At 39.2% G+C, this 16158-nt stretch overlaps 1 protein-coding gene across 1 annotated transcript in view; it reads left to right on the top strand.

Annotated features, from left to right (window-relative positions):
* The window catches only part of LOC124162119 (heat shock protein 75 kDa, mitochondrial), a 426004-nt gene that overhangs the window by 72400 nt on the left and 337446 nt on the right, over positions 1-16158 (top strand). The window contains exon 2 of the mRNA XM_046538526.1: positions 9913-10014. Coding sequence (XP_046394482.1) covers positions 9913-10014 — 102 coding nt within the window. The remainder of the gene's footprint in view (positions 1-9912; positions 10015-16158) is intronic.

Raw genomic sequence — 16158 nt, 5'->3', positions numbered from 1 at the left:
AAGTTTTTATTGCAACAGAGGTTTCAATGCTAATCATAGCGTCTGCAGGTCATGCTCACATTGTCCGAACTCACCCGTTTAAGCTGTTTTACATCTTTTGGCGTTCCTAACGACCCCGGGATTCCGAGAGCTTATCATATTTCAGTTCCTTGAAAGTCTCGGCCATCAAGGTCGAACTGCCAACACGGAGGTTATGTGGTTCGAGCGGGGTGGTCCGTATTAAAGTGTATGCGGTTTCCCGATATTTATACATTTTTTATTTGCGTTCCTGTTGGGGGAACAGAATTTTCTCAGTGTCTCCTCACTTGTGATGCCTTGAGGGCTGTACATACGTGCGGTTAAGGGTTTCCTGTAAGATCGCAACCTGTGTTTCATGTCACATTCCCAACTAGTATTCAAGGGTGATTGGATTTGTGGCGTACTACTCAGGTCATGTGAGATACAGATGGGCGTCACCATTCCTACGTGTTGAAAAATTCTGTCATGCAAGTTTGAAGACCAAAGACTGATCATACTATTCTGAAACTACGTGAATCAAGTAGAAGCTCTTTTGCGTTTGATGATGTTTGAACAAATGAAGAATGAAGAATGTTCGTGTTTGCTGATGGGGAAGTATACTACCGATTAAGGTTGGTTTCCATGGAATAGAAAGCATAAGATATTTCTTCAGTGATTACTATCGGGTTGAAAAGTATTGTAGGCAAAGGTATGTGCATTTTCTATCACGGTTAAGCATTGTGTGTATTTCTATGTATTGTCAAGAAGAATTGGAATATTTCCATATCAAATAAAATAGTAGTAGTCACTTTCCACACAAAATTTATAAAGAATGTGAAAGAAAAACCACCAAGTTTTCCGCGTAATTACACATGGTCCAATTGTACCATCCCGGGCCTTCCTTTCCTTGACATTCGTATATACTTGTCCTTCAACGATTATGTTAATAAGACTAACGTGTCTGTTACCACTACCGTTTTAGGAAAATGCACCGATTAATGTAGGATTTCTTTCTCTCGCCCTCGGATCGCGAGTGTGACTACCGGGTCTTAATTTTGACTTTTTAAGCGCGTTCCACTGTGACCGTTTCCTCGCTCATAAATGTTGGGTAAATATACCGGTTAATGTAGGTTTGCATGGAACAGCTTACGAATCCTAATTATCCTTCGTAAGTTCGTAGATAGTATTCCTGAGATAGTGTGTAGAAATTCCTAAGGCCTGGTTACACGGTACATGAACACGTACAAGTTATTGTACGTTTGTGTGAATGATTTTGGTGGACCGGAATGGAACATGTACGAATGCTTGCTCTAAATTAGAGCAGGTTATATTTTCTGTGCATGCATTCGCACAAGTTGGGTGGTTACACGGTGCATTTTTCCGTTCATTCTCGCGTTCATACATTTAGACATTAACCCGTACGTGTTAATGTATCGTGTAACCATGCCTTTAAAATAAGTGTTGTTTCATATCTTCAAGAAATTCCTGAAGGCCCTCTGGAAATTTCACCTTTTCATCCCCTTTTATATGAAATTTTTTTTCTGTAAAAGCTCTATAGGCATTTTACAGATGTCCCTCCGTTCCTCAGACTTTCATGTAAAACCCTCTTAACAGAACTGCCTGCTACAATATGATACAGACAGTCTTAGTCATTTTCTACATTAATTAATATTCTTTGTCTGGAAATTAATATTATTAGTTTGGAAAATTACTACGGCTGTTTGTATCTCATTTAAGTGAATTTCAACCAAGTGGACTCGTCGACTGTCGATCTGCTTTCTTGTACAGTTATATAAGAGTCCATGCAGATTCATAACGCATTACTGTAATTCTTCTGCTTGAGTTTTTGCGAGGCTGATTTGACAATTACTGCTTATTCGCACGTAACAGATCTGAAGGTAAGATATTTTTTATTCTCAGATTCGTTTAGTTTAGACCCGGAGAAGATATCTATCTAGAGAAGGTAATTTTTCCTGACTTGCTTAGGTGAGCTCGAGGATTTCTCTCTTCCGCGGATTATGAGTGTGATTACGGAGTCTTAATTTTGTATTAAAACGTTCCAAAGTGACCATTCCCTCGCTCATAAATTTTAGGTAAATACACCAATCTATGTAGGTTTGCATGAAACTGCTTACGAAACCCATTAATCCTTTGTAAATTCCCTGATTATGCTTAATTAATTATAATCCTTATTGAAATTCCTGAAGGCCCTATAGAGCTTTTACTAAAGCATTCCCTTTTCTCGGAAATTTTCTGTAAAAACTCTAGAAATTTTATTGATATCCCTTCTTTACTCTGACTTTATTGCTTAACATTCTAGCAGAACTTTTTATTACAATTTCGTAGAATATCTGCGCATTGCGCTCGTATTACAGTAATCCTTGTGCGTGAGTTTTTACCGGGCTGATTTGACGTCCCCTTCTTCTTCACACGTAACAGATCTGAAGGGAATATACTAATTCAGTCTCAGATTCGCTTTGTTTAGGCCTGGAGAGGATATCGGAGAATCTCCGGCTCATGAGCTCGAGGATTTCTTTCTCTCGCTCTCGGATCACGAGTGTGATTACCGGGTCTTAATTTTGACTTAAGCGCGTTCCACAGTGACCGTTCCCTCGCTCATAATTGGAAGGATAGCGTAGAGCGCGCGGTCTTAGCATGTCCATGACCCCTTCTCCCAAGGACTCCCTCCCCGGCGCCCTCCTGCGGCACGGCAGAAACGCCCCCTTCCATCCTCCACTTCCCTAGTCTCCCTAACCCCCAGTAACCCCTCTCCTTTTCGCCCTAAACCCAGCCTCAATCTCCATCCCTTCCCCCCTATTTCGCCTTGTAACCCTGTGTGTGGGGGAAGGGGTACAGGGTCGATATCCTCACACCATCGCCCTCTTCCCCCGTCAGGCGAGCGAACCCCTTCCCCCCTGGTTGGATTCTCCCCATGTGCTGTCTTTCCCTCTCTCTCCCGTCCTGTTCACTCTTTCAGATCGGTGTCCTCAAACAGGCGGCCCTATTGCTGTACGCGGCGCCTAGGACGCTCTCTTTGCAGGAAAGCTACCATTCTCTCTACCCCGACCCTCATTTCCTTCTCTATGAGAAGCTGGGATGCTGTCGTTGTCGTTCTCGATTACAGGGGAACGAGCGATCTCTCTGATCGCAGATCGCATGAGTGTTGATGAATATTTATTCCTCTTCCGTTTAAGGATAGTTTTACATGTGCATGTTATTGGTCAACATCTCCTTTCCCCTTTCCCTAATTGCATCTTCTCTTCCAACCCAGCGTAAGGCATTTATTGAAATCCTATTTATCGCATAGCCGTGGCACCAATATACAGTGGAAATTAAAAAAAAACATGAACGACAAAAAATACAATAGCAATGTAACAGCTGAGAATGAGTTAACCTAAGGAGATGTGCTGAAGCGGGTACAGAAAAATTCGAGGGACGGGGGGGGCGCAAAAGTTATTTTGAGCTACCTTTACTTTTATCCTAATAAAAATAATCAAGTCAAATGCAGAGTTTAAGAAAATTTAATAAAATTTATTACTCACGTATGCAAGACAATACCATCTTATGATATAAAAAAGTTATAATTGCGGTTCTGCAATGTTTGGCAATACGGGCGGGTCCGCAAGAGTGGTCGCGCGCCTCCTATGCCCCCCATTTGTATCCGACCAATGGAGAGATGGAAACATTCAATTAGTTGACAGATGGGACAGATCTTATGTAGAGAAATTCTGGCATAATGAATAAAAAGGGTCGATGGAGGAAGGGGGTGAGTTTAGAAGGGAGGAGACACATTAAAGGCATCTAGTTATATGAAATAATATTTTGAGGAGGCTAAGTATCATATTATTTCTCCTTCTGTCCATGAACCGTTCTAATAAATGAATAAAAAACTGAAGGTTTGATTGCGTGTTGGTGAATCTGCTTGTTTTCCATCGTGATGACCCTGGTTCATATGTAAATTTTTGCGCCTTATTCTTAACCCTAATTCAACTATTAAGGCAGCACATTAATGGAAAGCGTATACAGCAGGAAGGAAATCAGGGGCATAATTACAATAGCAAAGAAGGCGTTTAGGAAGGAGGTTATGTGATGATCGTTGTGTAAGAGTTTGAAGAAAAGGTTAGTGAAGAGTCTGACCTATGTTGTGGCGCTTTACGGCTCGGAAATGTGGACACGTAGGAAGGAGGACAAGAGAAGAATGGAGGCGTTCGAGATGTAAATGCGGATATGGTGAAGTGGACGGAGAGAAAGAGGAACGTGTAAGTGCTGTACATGGTGGGTGAGGAGATGCACCTTTTAGATGAGATACGTAGGAGGCAAAAAGGTATAGATGGAGCGAGTACTTACAGGAGAAGAGCTGTTGAAAACAGTGTTAGAGGGTAGAGTGTTGGGTAAAGGAGCGATAGGAAGGAAGAGGATAGGATTTTTAGATAGAATTAATTAGGCCTTATTGTGAATTGAAGAGGGAAGTTAATGAAGGATCGGGAGAATGCTTCTTTAGTACTTCATAGAAACCTACCTTAATCGGTAGAATACTTAATAATAATTGTTCCTATTCCTACATGGGTGCTTTGTGGAGGACACATGAAGTTCAGAACGCCAACCATGGATGAGCTGTTTATCCTTGTTTGTCTTAGCGTATTTTGTTAACGCTTCCTCTCTTCGGCGTCATTCTCTTCTTATCCCTTTTTAAGAAGAGCGACTCTAGCCTCCTCAACATGTTACCTGATACATGTAGGAAGGAAGACAATAGAATTTATTAAAGGAATGACAGGAAATAGGCCTTATTGTTAATTGGAGAGGGAATTCTACTGTGGAAGAGTAGAGAGTCAGATTGATTCGCAAAATAGTCCATGTGGACTTAAATTGATCGTTAAAATACCACATATTATTATACAGAAGAGGAGAGGCTGCTGACTGGAGAGGTTTGCTCCGGATAAATTAGGAATGAAAGAGGCAAACGTAATTCGTCCCGCAAATGTAAGTGACGTAAGAAATTGGTCAAAGGGAAAGTAAGGCACGTTATGTCTCCGAATTTTTTTTGTTTACCTTAACCCTTAAACAGCGGATATTTTTTTCGTAGTTTTATTTTTTCCGTTAAAAACTGCTTAATTACCTCCTAAGGATTCAGATAAACACTTAGTTTTAAAATTCTGTTGCTTCGTTCTTGCTAGAGGGGGTGTGCCCATATGGGCACGCTAGCCGTTCCGGCCACCGGTCTGCATTCTGCAGAAGAATCGCTCGAACCATCATAATTCTTATTTTTACTGCATGATACACCTTATATTTTCGCACTTACCTATAATACTTTTTTTTGGCAATTTGAAGTAATTTCAAGTCATTATACTATATTTTTTCGGTTTAAACATTTTTTGGCTGTCCAAAGATCTTAACAGTATAAAACACAGATTTGAAAACAGTTATTGAATAAAAAAACACGTTATCGATGAGTTTATTTACAAAATTAGTCCTATATTGCTGGTAGAGTTTTTGAATACTATATATTGGGTTTTCAATTGCCGAGTATGATAGTTAGAATTTCATTGAAGGCAATGACCTGGGCACTTAGCACAGTCTGAGCGCGCGCGGGAAGAATATTCTTCATAAGAACATCGGCGTCTATGAAACGGGACAAATTGGTTATCCCTGCCATCATACCTTATGTCATCAGACTTTCTATGATTAGTTGCACTTGATAGGGAATATTAAATACGACCACCAGGTCTGGGAAAGGTACATTTTCGTTACAAAAACACTTGTGCAATCTCTCGCCTAAAGGTTTACTGCGGTATATTTGAACCAGAGGAATGACAGCATCAAGGAAATAGCTTCATATGGACCATCACCATTTTTTCCTCTGATAACATTCCTGTACCTGTTGATATTTTGATCCGTGAGATCAGTTCCGCCTATCTAAATATTGTAGCTAGAGACCACTGCTGGCTGCCTAACTTGTACCATTTTTGAGGTAACACGCGGGAATCTCGTGACCTTTGTGAGTGGGTGTACACATTGGCAAGGTGACTTGACAGTCACTACCGAAAAGTCATTCTATCTAACAACAACAATATTCCCTTTTTTCTCCCGTGCGAAAGCATGGGAGCAGCGGGGCCGCTTAGCTTGCTGTTTTTTCGACCTTTGAGTATCCTTTTTCTCAGAACTGTTCCAGCACATCCTTGAGATTTTAACTGACTTATAAGAGGAAAGCTAGTAAACCTATTGTCAAAATAAATGGAAAAGATTTATCGCTTGCTCTAGTAAATTGTCCAACATGATAAGCAAATACGAAGAGCATTTACCTACGAATTTATGGTAGTTATTTTTTTCTTCAGCACTCAGTCCCTGCCATATGCTGAAGTCCACCAAGTAATCTTGAAGATCATTCAAGCACTATATTTTAAAGCCGAAACTTATATGTTCACCCCGTATGAACTGTTTGCAGCCATGATTGCCAAAATATTTTATCATGGATTCATCATGTTTTAGCTTTCTCATCCTTAACCCTTCCACCATGCCCCTGATTGTTGGGTATGTATACCAGTGGTAGAAAATAGCCCTATCATTCTTCATACTAGATAGTTGAGCAAAGTATATCGCAAGCACCATGAATAAAAGTGTTGAATAGTATAAAATGTATTTTTTGTACTAAAAATTAATGGAAATATTACAAAAAATACAGCAAAAAATATTGAAGTCGTTAAAATCGAGTGACATAAGAAAAAAATGAAAGATTGACAATAACTTAGCGTTTTACATCGAAATTATTTATTAACGGAACCAATAATGACGTTTGTAGCGAAGGACACCAGCCAAAAAAGACACCCCCGGCTACCGGCTAGCGTGCCCATATGGGATCACCCAAAAATAAATTCAAATTCCTAGTTTCATACGAAAGATATCACAATGCTGGCAAAAGAAACCGAAGTTGACAACATTCATTATGAGGATAAGATTAAATACTTAGCCGAGTATAAAAAATAAAAAGGAAAAAAATCGCATTTATTGAAGACACTTCGCTATTTTTCCTCTTTTGCCACCTCGAACAGAGTGAGTAAGAATACTCATCCTGCCACAGTCAACTGCTGGTATAAATGCTGGCCGTAAGTACACGAACCGAATAAAGTGATACATTGTAATAATTTATGGCGAAAACAGCATGCTCTATAATGTTTGGGTCGGAATTTATACGAAATTATTTAGACCACTGCAGCTGTGCCCATATGGGCACGCTAGCCGTTCAAAGGTTAAGGTAATTCCGAAAAAGTGGTAACGAAAATCACTGCATTTCATGTAACTTTTAGTAACTTAGAAATTATTTACATCAAACAAAAGAAAGAAATCCAATGCGGAAATGGGAGATGGTGGCGGTGATAGAACCGAAACGAAGAGACGTATTCCATATATTCCCCATATTGTTAAATTTATAGAAGTTCAATATTCATTTATATCTCATGTGTAACTGAAGAATAATTCTCTTCTCGTCATGCTGGGTATCTGTGCCATCGCGTGTAGTACACTTCATATTTTTCCTCATGTCGCCATGACCAAAATCGTATGTATCCGCCTTCTCTAGAAATCAAAGACCTGGGTTGTGAAATTTTCTGTTGAGCCATTTAAAGGTGAAATATTAATGGAAGTTCGGGTAGCCTGTTTCCGAAGAGACCTTTTAAAATATCGTATGTACTTTCATTTTAGACCGTACATTGTCTTTTCCCTGGATCATATCGCAATAGGCTGTGCTCATTTTTTTGTAATATTTCTTTTAAGTTTCTCAAAAAAATCATGTAAACTGTGTGATGAGCTTCCCTTCATTTTTTTATTAAACTTCTTGCGCAGTGGAAAAATGGTATAACTGCGGTTTAAATTTAAGTGCCAGAAAGACTGATTTCGTCAAGTTTATGTTATGTGTATTCCGGTAGTAGTATGTATAGTGAAATTAAAATTAAAAGTGGGTTTTATATCCCCAACCACTCTCTTGTCACTTTACGCATCGTATTACGATCATACGCTGTTCCTGAAAATTAAATTAAGAAATTAAAGCAAAAAAGTGAATGAAATCGTTGGAAGTGAAAGCTCTACTCCACTCTAATAGTGTGACAATCTATGTAGTGATTTCTTGAACTAATATAGACAGAATAACGAAAGGAAAAATATTTAGTTATTTTATATGCATATATATGTATATCCGTATGTTTATCTTCAACATGCTGAAATACTTAAAATTACATCAAACACCAGAAAAAAACGGGGCAGTCGTGGGACTGACCGACAGAAGTGAAAACTGAAATAATTATTATCAATTTATTTTTTATATAGATTTAATATTATTAAAGAACTAATTTTTCCAGTAATACTCATTTTTCAACATAAATTGAAATTATTTTTTTCAGCAAACTGTTTATTATAAAATAAATATTAAAAATACGATGTGTATGAATAGAAAGTAACATCATTTATATATTAAAATATAATATGCTTTTATTTATTTTATTTAATATGCTTTTAAACCTATAATTGCTCACAATGCACATAAAAGAAACTGCCTTAAATTGTACTGACCTGTATTTTTATAGCGTGTACACTCTTCTACACGTTCATGCACGAGCTCTTTATATTTAATGAACTTATACAATATACACTATAGATTTTTATTTTCAATTTTAATATTTTTAAAACAAAAAGACTTTAACAGTCTATATATTAACAAAGTTTATTTACTATACCTAGTCAGCCTGCGTAGTTGAAATATCCATTGTAAATTTTTTTAAATTGTATGATATTGAGAAAAAAATGCTCCCCGGCGGGGAATCGATGTAATTTCGATGTAATAATAATCGAGGAAGTGATACTAAGAAATGAATTTTAAGATGCAAACGTATATCTCGCTGTAGCGATCGCGGTGTCGGGTCGGTGACGCTCACGAGAATTCTATGCTTTTTCCACCCGCAAAAGTGCTTAACGCCACTAAAGAAGTTTTCACTTCAATAATTCATGTTGCTCATAATATCCTAATTTTAGTCAATGAAATGGATCAGTATAAAACAGAGTTGTAATCCTTCAGACGTAAACCTGTAACCTGAAACTAACCTGAAAACTTGAAACTATCATGAGCAATACCTACCCTCGTCTTTGTTTGTCAATGAGCGTTTACTTTCGGTTTTTGGAAAAATACGAAATCCATCGCTGTAGTTTTCTCGAAAAAAATGCATTTTGATTGGTTCCGTAATTGAAGTCGAAAGACGCTAGTTTTACGGAAAATGGAGCTATGACTCGCACTCTTATGCGTTAATTTTATATCTCAATCTTTCAACCATCGCCTATTGTGTACCCAATTTTTAATTTTTTTTTAAATCCCTCGATGCCAACCGGGAAGTAAATTTTTTGGTTAGTTACGTATGCGTAGATAACTCGTTTAGCATAACGGTAAAATGGTCACGGGAATTTAAGACTCTTAATAGCGTAGTAGTCTGCAACTTGGCCCGGTAATCCAAATATCTATGGTTCGATTCCCGTCGAGGGTAATTTTTATCATAGCAGTTAAAGTGAATTCAATAGCCTTTCGCGCGGCAGGTTAGGAGTGTATGCGTAGCTTAATCGGTTGTACCTTCTGTAAAATCATTCTCCATTGTGTTCCCATCTGGAATTGACCGCGAGGTCCTAACATCTACGGATGAACCACGGCATACATGATTGTTATTGAAGTACCTGGTTAGCGTAGTGGTCTACGCTCTGGTCCGGAAAGCCTGATGCACCTGATGTTGTGGAAATTATTCCCTGCCAATTTACGTGTATGACATAGTTTTGTCATGTTGGAACCACCTTAAGAGCGTATATGCAGTTTTGTTTCTACCGTTAAATTTCCTCCTGACTGTTTACTCATGCCTTATAACATTTACCATTTCTCTTTTCCCGCAGGATGGGCTCAGAGGTACCGAAACGTCCGTCCGTTGAGCACCCAGAGCGAAGCGGAGCCAAAGGATTACCACTCCATTATCAAGGACACGGAGAAGGGAACTGGTGAGTAACGCAAATTTACTTCATCTTGGTTTATGTAGAATCTGAGTTTTTCCCGGCGTATGCTCTGCAGGAATATTTCTCGGGTTTCCCACCGGGTGTCGTATCGGGTTGTAGTTCCCAACGTTTCCATGACTAAGTCCGTCATCGTCTAGAAATACAACGATATCCCCACATTAGTGAAGGCGATTCCATACGGCGCCTATGCGAAACATTGTACTCACAAGACTCACTTCACAGCATCATTATGTTCGAGCCTTTGGCATAGGAATGTTACTGATGAGAAGAAAATATTATAGTTTAGGGACAAAGCCCCGCATTTATTAACCCCTGATGACGATGACGGACTTAGTCATGGAAACGTTGGGAACTACAACCCGATACGACACCCGGTGGGAAACCCGAGAAATATTCCTTCATCTTGGTTCATTTTATCTTCACCTAATATGTATTTATTCGGAATTAGTCATGTTGGTTGTGGACCTAAATAAGAGGTAAGGTATTAGGGTGTGAGCAAGGTCAGTTATAGACGAGAATCATTGCGTTCTTTATTCTAAATGAGGCATTTTTGAGGGTAAACATGGCTAGAGGTCTTCGAGCCATTGTTCAGAAATTGGTATTGTGATAACTAAGTGCATATTGGCGTAAGATTTTAAGATATTTTCAAAATAAAATCGCATTTCAATATTAATGCCAAATTAGTGATACACGTTCAATTGTTCAGTCAAATATATCATACCCCATTCAATGTCATTTCGTACAGTTATTAGGGATTGTTTAAATGATTACTTATTAAAATGACTTGAAGGAAAGCTGTGTCATTGGCCCATTAACTTATTACGTTCTCCCCTCTGGTTGTATTGAGAGCCGCTGAAAGCCCCGCATTTCTTTTTAGTTTTCGTATTTATTTTATACTTCTAAATGGTTGGCAATTGATCAATTCCAAATATGCTACCATCAACTACTTTTTGGGTCAAGTTTTGTCCCAAAACTATAATATTTTCTTCTCATCAGTAATATTCCTATGTCAAAGGCTCGAACATAATGATGCTGTGAAGTGAGTCTTGGGAGTACAATGTTTCGCATAGGCGCCGCATGGAATCGCCTTCACTAATGTGGGGATGTATTTCTAATCCTATTTTTCTGATAGATTAGTTAATTTTACTTTGGGAATAACGTTAATGATTATGTGGGAATGACGTCACTTGATAATGCTGTTATAGCAACAAAATGCGTAGTGTTCGAATAATTTCAATGGAAATATTGCAATGTCTCATTTAACTAATATTTAGAACTTCCACAGCTTCGTCCCACGTGTAATTCAAGAAAAATTAATGATAGCGAATAATAGACGACCCAAGTTTCTACCAACGTCTCCCGTCATCATACTATTTTTGTGCACTTAATCCCTAATCGGGAGTGCCTGTCAGCTCAAATTTCTTGACGGTTTTCCGTGTACCTAAGCATGTGATCACGTCGGCATAACTGCCATTAGGGCAATGTTATGCATGGGTGACGTGTTTAATCCGCTTACATAGCAGCCCAGATTCTCCGTCGTAGACGTCGAGATTTTGGGAGTGGTCCCGCGTGAGATCCATGGAAAAGTTTTGGAGATGAGCGGTTGATTTTTCCGAGTGTTTCCTCGTATGCGATTTTAAAAGGGCTCTTTTTTGTTGAAGCATATCTCTGCATAAAATGGCCGTAGTAATTTTCGTCGTTGCTTCCGGCGCTAAAAGGCTCATCCCGATGGACCATCCTCTGTACGTTTCATTCCCGGGGATCATTACGGACATTTTCATGGAGAGTATTTCTTAGATTATATCTTTAATTTTAGGCCTCAATTCTGTGCTTTGATTACCCGAGGAAAATGCTTCGTTCGTGATGAAAGGCAGTACCCGCACTCATCTGTGATAATGGGTGGTACATTTGGATTTTTCGGCATTTTTAATTTCTGGCCAAGGTTTCAGACCACAGTGCAATATTATCTCCATCCTTGCAACTTCACTCAAAAGAAGCGCCTTATTCAAGGATATACAAGAGATAAGCTCTCCGTTCGCTCTGCTAGAGCTTCTCTTTTTCCCCAGAAAATTTCATTTCCTAGTTTATTTAAAGGATTTCAGGGCTGTGGATGTGGATGAAAAAATGAATACTTCAATCTCTCATCTCTCTCAACACATTAAATATCTCTCGAGATGAATTTATTTTGCCCTTACATGATGTATAGTATCTAACTAAGTAAAGTTTTTTGTTTTTATTTTTTTAATTTGTCCATGAATGCGGAATGTTGATTGGCAATTATTAATTTATCATGTGTCGGCTGTCATTATCAAACGTCATCCTTTAATTTAAATCCTGATTCACACTATTATTTTTTCCATCCCTTTTGAGGGATATCTGCAGCGACCACTACAGCGATACCGGAAAAAAACGACCATTTCTCGCCATCATTTTCCTCTGATGGCTTGATGGATGGGATTTCCATCCCTTTTTCCATCACTCGGCACGTCCTTTTTTCCGTCGCTGAAATCTTAGCTTTAGTAATCCTTCTGCCATTCAGAACGCACGGCTAACAGGGATTGTAACGCCACGCTTAACTTTCAGTTGAATGACCGTAGAAAATACGGAAAGTGACGGAAAAAGCGATGGAAAAAGGGACGGTGGGAATGAACGTGTGATTGAGAAAGTGATGTGTCGTGCGATCATTTCTTTGGACCCTGAAAAGTTATCGCTGGAGTTATCTCTCAGAGCAGTGGCGTAACTAGGAATATGCTTTGGGAGGATGGAATGGTCTGGGGTGGAGACCCTCCCCCCCAGTCAACGGGGAGGTCTGGGAAAATGTTTTGATAAATGAGCTGCCTGGAACTATATTTTACATAATTTTAGCACAAAAACTTTAACTTAAAGCAGTATGCAGATGCATTTATTAAATGTAAAAACTGCCCAATAGTTTTAAATATTTTTTTTTTTGTTTCTCTGAGGCTTTGGAAGGAGGATCTATCCCCTCATCCCCCCATAGTTACGCCACTGTCTCAGAGGGACAGAAAAAATGGTCGTGTCCTCCAGGATCATGGCGTATTCTTTCCTTTAGATATTTTAGGTTAAAACCGTAACTTTTCTTTCCAATTGTCTGTGCACGATTGAAATGTTGAAATCCACCTAATTCGATTCACAGTGAGTGCATTATAGATTTATCTATTCGTTAGTTAAGAAAGTGAACTTTTTCAATTACGTATAATTGAGCCTTGGTGCGTAATTTATAACTTTCGCCGTGTGATATCAACGTGGCAGGCAGGGATTGTTCGAATGAATGCGTGAACGGTTGAGAAGAACAGTTTCCCTGTAAAAGTGTCACGCTAATATTTTTGGTATTATGGTTTTTCATGGAGCCATTGCCATTTTAATCGTTGGGTGATCTAAGTTAGAGGATGTAGTGGTACGAATTTCACGAAAATATTTGCTTTTAGTGGGCTTAAATCGCGTTTTCTGAGAATATTTCTGAAGGCCGTTTTACACGGAGCATGTCATTGCGCAGGTTAGCTCTGAAAAAATTTTGAGAATGCGCGCTCGGAATTAGAGCAGGGGCTATTTTTTCATCTCGCATCCTTGCATTCTTGCTTGCGTTCTAGCAATTCACCGCTTTACACGACGCAATTGTGGCTGCGCCTTGGTACATACGGCAGATTGTGATATGACGTGCCTCGTACAAAACGGCCTGTAGAATTAGTAGGCACTGGTACCTACAAGTTTGATGGTACCGATTCTTCTTGATATTTCTCCACGTGCTAGTGTAATTGACTTGAAGTAACTGCTCATCATCATAAGACAGCTATCATGAGATTAGTTTTTCGCATCTCTCAATTCCGTCCTCTTATCTGCTAGCATTTTCATCCTGACGTATTTATTCTCCATAACATCCTTAATAATCCATCCTATGTTTCTCTTTCGGTGGCATCCCCTTTCCCTCTTCCCTTTACCTCGACTGTCATCTTCATCGGGCCATCATGTCTCAAGTTGTGGTCGACTAAGTTGTCCTGACTTTTCCTTAGGATATTCAGAAGACTTCTCTTTTCACGCCCTCTCCTTAGCACCACCAGTGGCGGTGCGCGCCTAGAAACGTCTAGATAAATAATAATCGATGTTGAACTTATTAGTGACAGTTAATATAAATTTTACATGCTCTAGCATTGCATTCATTGTGCAGTGCATATCAGTAGCAATCTACTTCCAGTTGACCCATTGGTTTCTAAGTTTGCAGAGATTTGCGTACTTTACCACAAATTAATCAATAATAAATTATAAACAATTTGTTTTCTGTAAACTATTAATACTAGATCTGGCTTTCTAATATTAAAATTGCAAGTTACCAGAGCAAAAACTACTGGAATACCGAGCGCTCACATTTGTGCAACTTGATTTTACGCGCAAAAAACGGGTACTTTTTTGAGAAAAAATTAAGTACAGGAAATTATATGGGGACGAAGATTTTGAAAAGTATATGATCCTGCGAAGAAATAAATTTTATTTTGTATGCTCTCTGTTGCATTGAAATCTCTAGCGCTCCCCAAACTCTCGTGTCTTGCTTTTTTTTGGGACAGTGGTGCGAAGTTGTGCTTTTATAGTATAGCCGGTGGGCCGGAGCGCCACCCTGCGGTATACAGACTATAGTTACTCCGCCGGAAACAGACGTTCTTATCTATTGAGACAGGTCAAATGCGCGGAGTACGGATAAGCCGATGTAGATTGGTGCCAGAGAGACATTCTTCAGGTAATATGGCTAATCTGGTCGGAAGTAAGGAGAAATATGACGAAGTCGTGGGGAGCAGATATACCTATTTTGTGTATCCGTATTACTCTACGTTTCCGTTTCCAATTTTTCTTCGGTTAACTTCCTATTCATTGAGGTATGTTAGGTATATTGACATTCTTAATCAAAGGTAGGGTGTTGGGTAAGCGGGAATGGGTGAGGAAGAGAGCTAATGAATGAGCAGGTTGAAGAGAGGTGAGACATATTCCGAGAAGTTCAAAATTGTGCGAGAAGTTTTAAGCGTTAATGAAATATAAAGGAATCTTTAATATAATCCTATTTTGTTAAAAGTAAATACCCTGATATATGTGTTAATACTTAATAAAGCCACTCCATTATCAAGGTACATTTCGTTTATCCGCATGGATTTTTTTTTTTAACTAGCTGTAGAGTCATTGTCTCTATCGTTTCAGGCTCAACTTAATGGTAGCTATATGGAAACTCGATCATTAATGAAATTAAAACCTTTATTGTTATTCATCAAGGTCATTAACGATATCTGAAAAGTCATTTAATGTTCAGCTATAGGGAAATTTAAACCACATAAATTTGGACTATGCCGTCCTTAGCGGAATATTTCTCTGTTGTTAAAATTAGGCCGGGCTCTGATTGTAAAATTGCACTTTCACTGCGAACCAAGGTGCATTACAGACTGAACACGTTGATATATACGGCCGGTTAAAGGCCGGCATCAAGGAAATGAAGAATAATCAGTGATGCGAAATTGCTATATCAACAGTCTCGGTCAGGGTAAGCCTGTTGGCAACTATTCATGTACGAAGATTTTCGGATGAAAACAGTAGCTTCCGAGCACTCATAGTATAGCCATTAACCAAAGGGGGCTCCACCAAAAGAGGCACAAGAACATGGCGGTTAAGCTTTTTATCTGTTGCCGTTTCGCGCGCATTTAGTTAGGTGGCGCCACTAGGCACCTGTTTCCCATTCAGCATGACTTTCGCCTGTAACCTTAGTGGAAGTTATTCCTTTTTAGTTGATAATCTTTGCGCATGCGTTAAATGTATGGTTTATGTGATTTATTGGCTCAGTTACGTATTACAACCGTGCATTCCCTCGTGAAAAGATGATATAGATGACTTATGGCGCCGCGAGTGGCGATATTGAAATCTGATTTTAATTCGCGGGGACCGACTACAATTCTAGCGGCGGGCTTGAGAATCCTCTAATGTTTTAACAATCCAGGTTGTAAGCGCTCTGCTTTGTTAATCTCAGAGGCCATTCGTTTTCTTTTGAGAGCGCCGCCGCGCCGCGTCGTCCTTGACGGGTTTTGTAGTGGCGCCCTGTGGAAAACTTCGCCGCCTCACGTCATGGGACTGCGGCCGGCA

The sequence above is a fragment of the Ischnura elegans genome, chromosome 7, assembly GCF_921293095.1.
Source record: "Ischnura elegans chromosome 7, ioIscEleg1.1, whole genome shotgun sequence".
NCBI lineage: Eukaryota > Metazoa > Arthropoda > Insecta > Odonata > Coenagrionidae > Ischnura > Ischnura elegans.
Note: the sequence above shows the minus strand (reverse complement) of the source record. Positions and strands in the feature narration are given on the sequence as shown.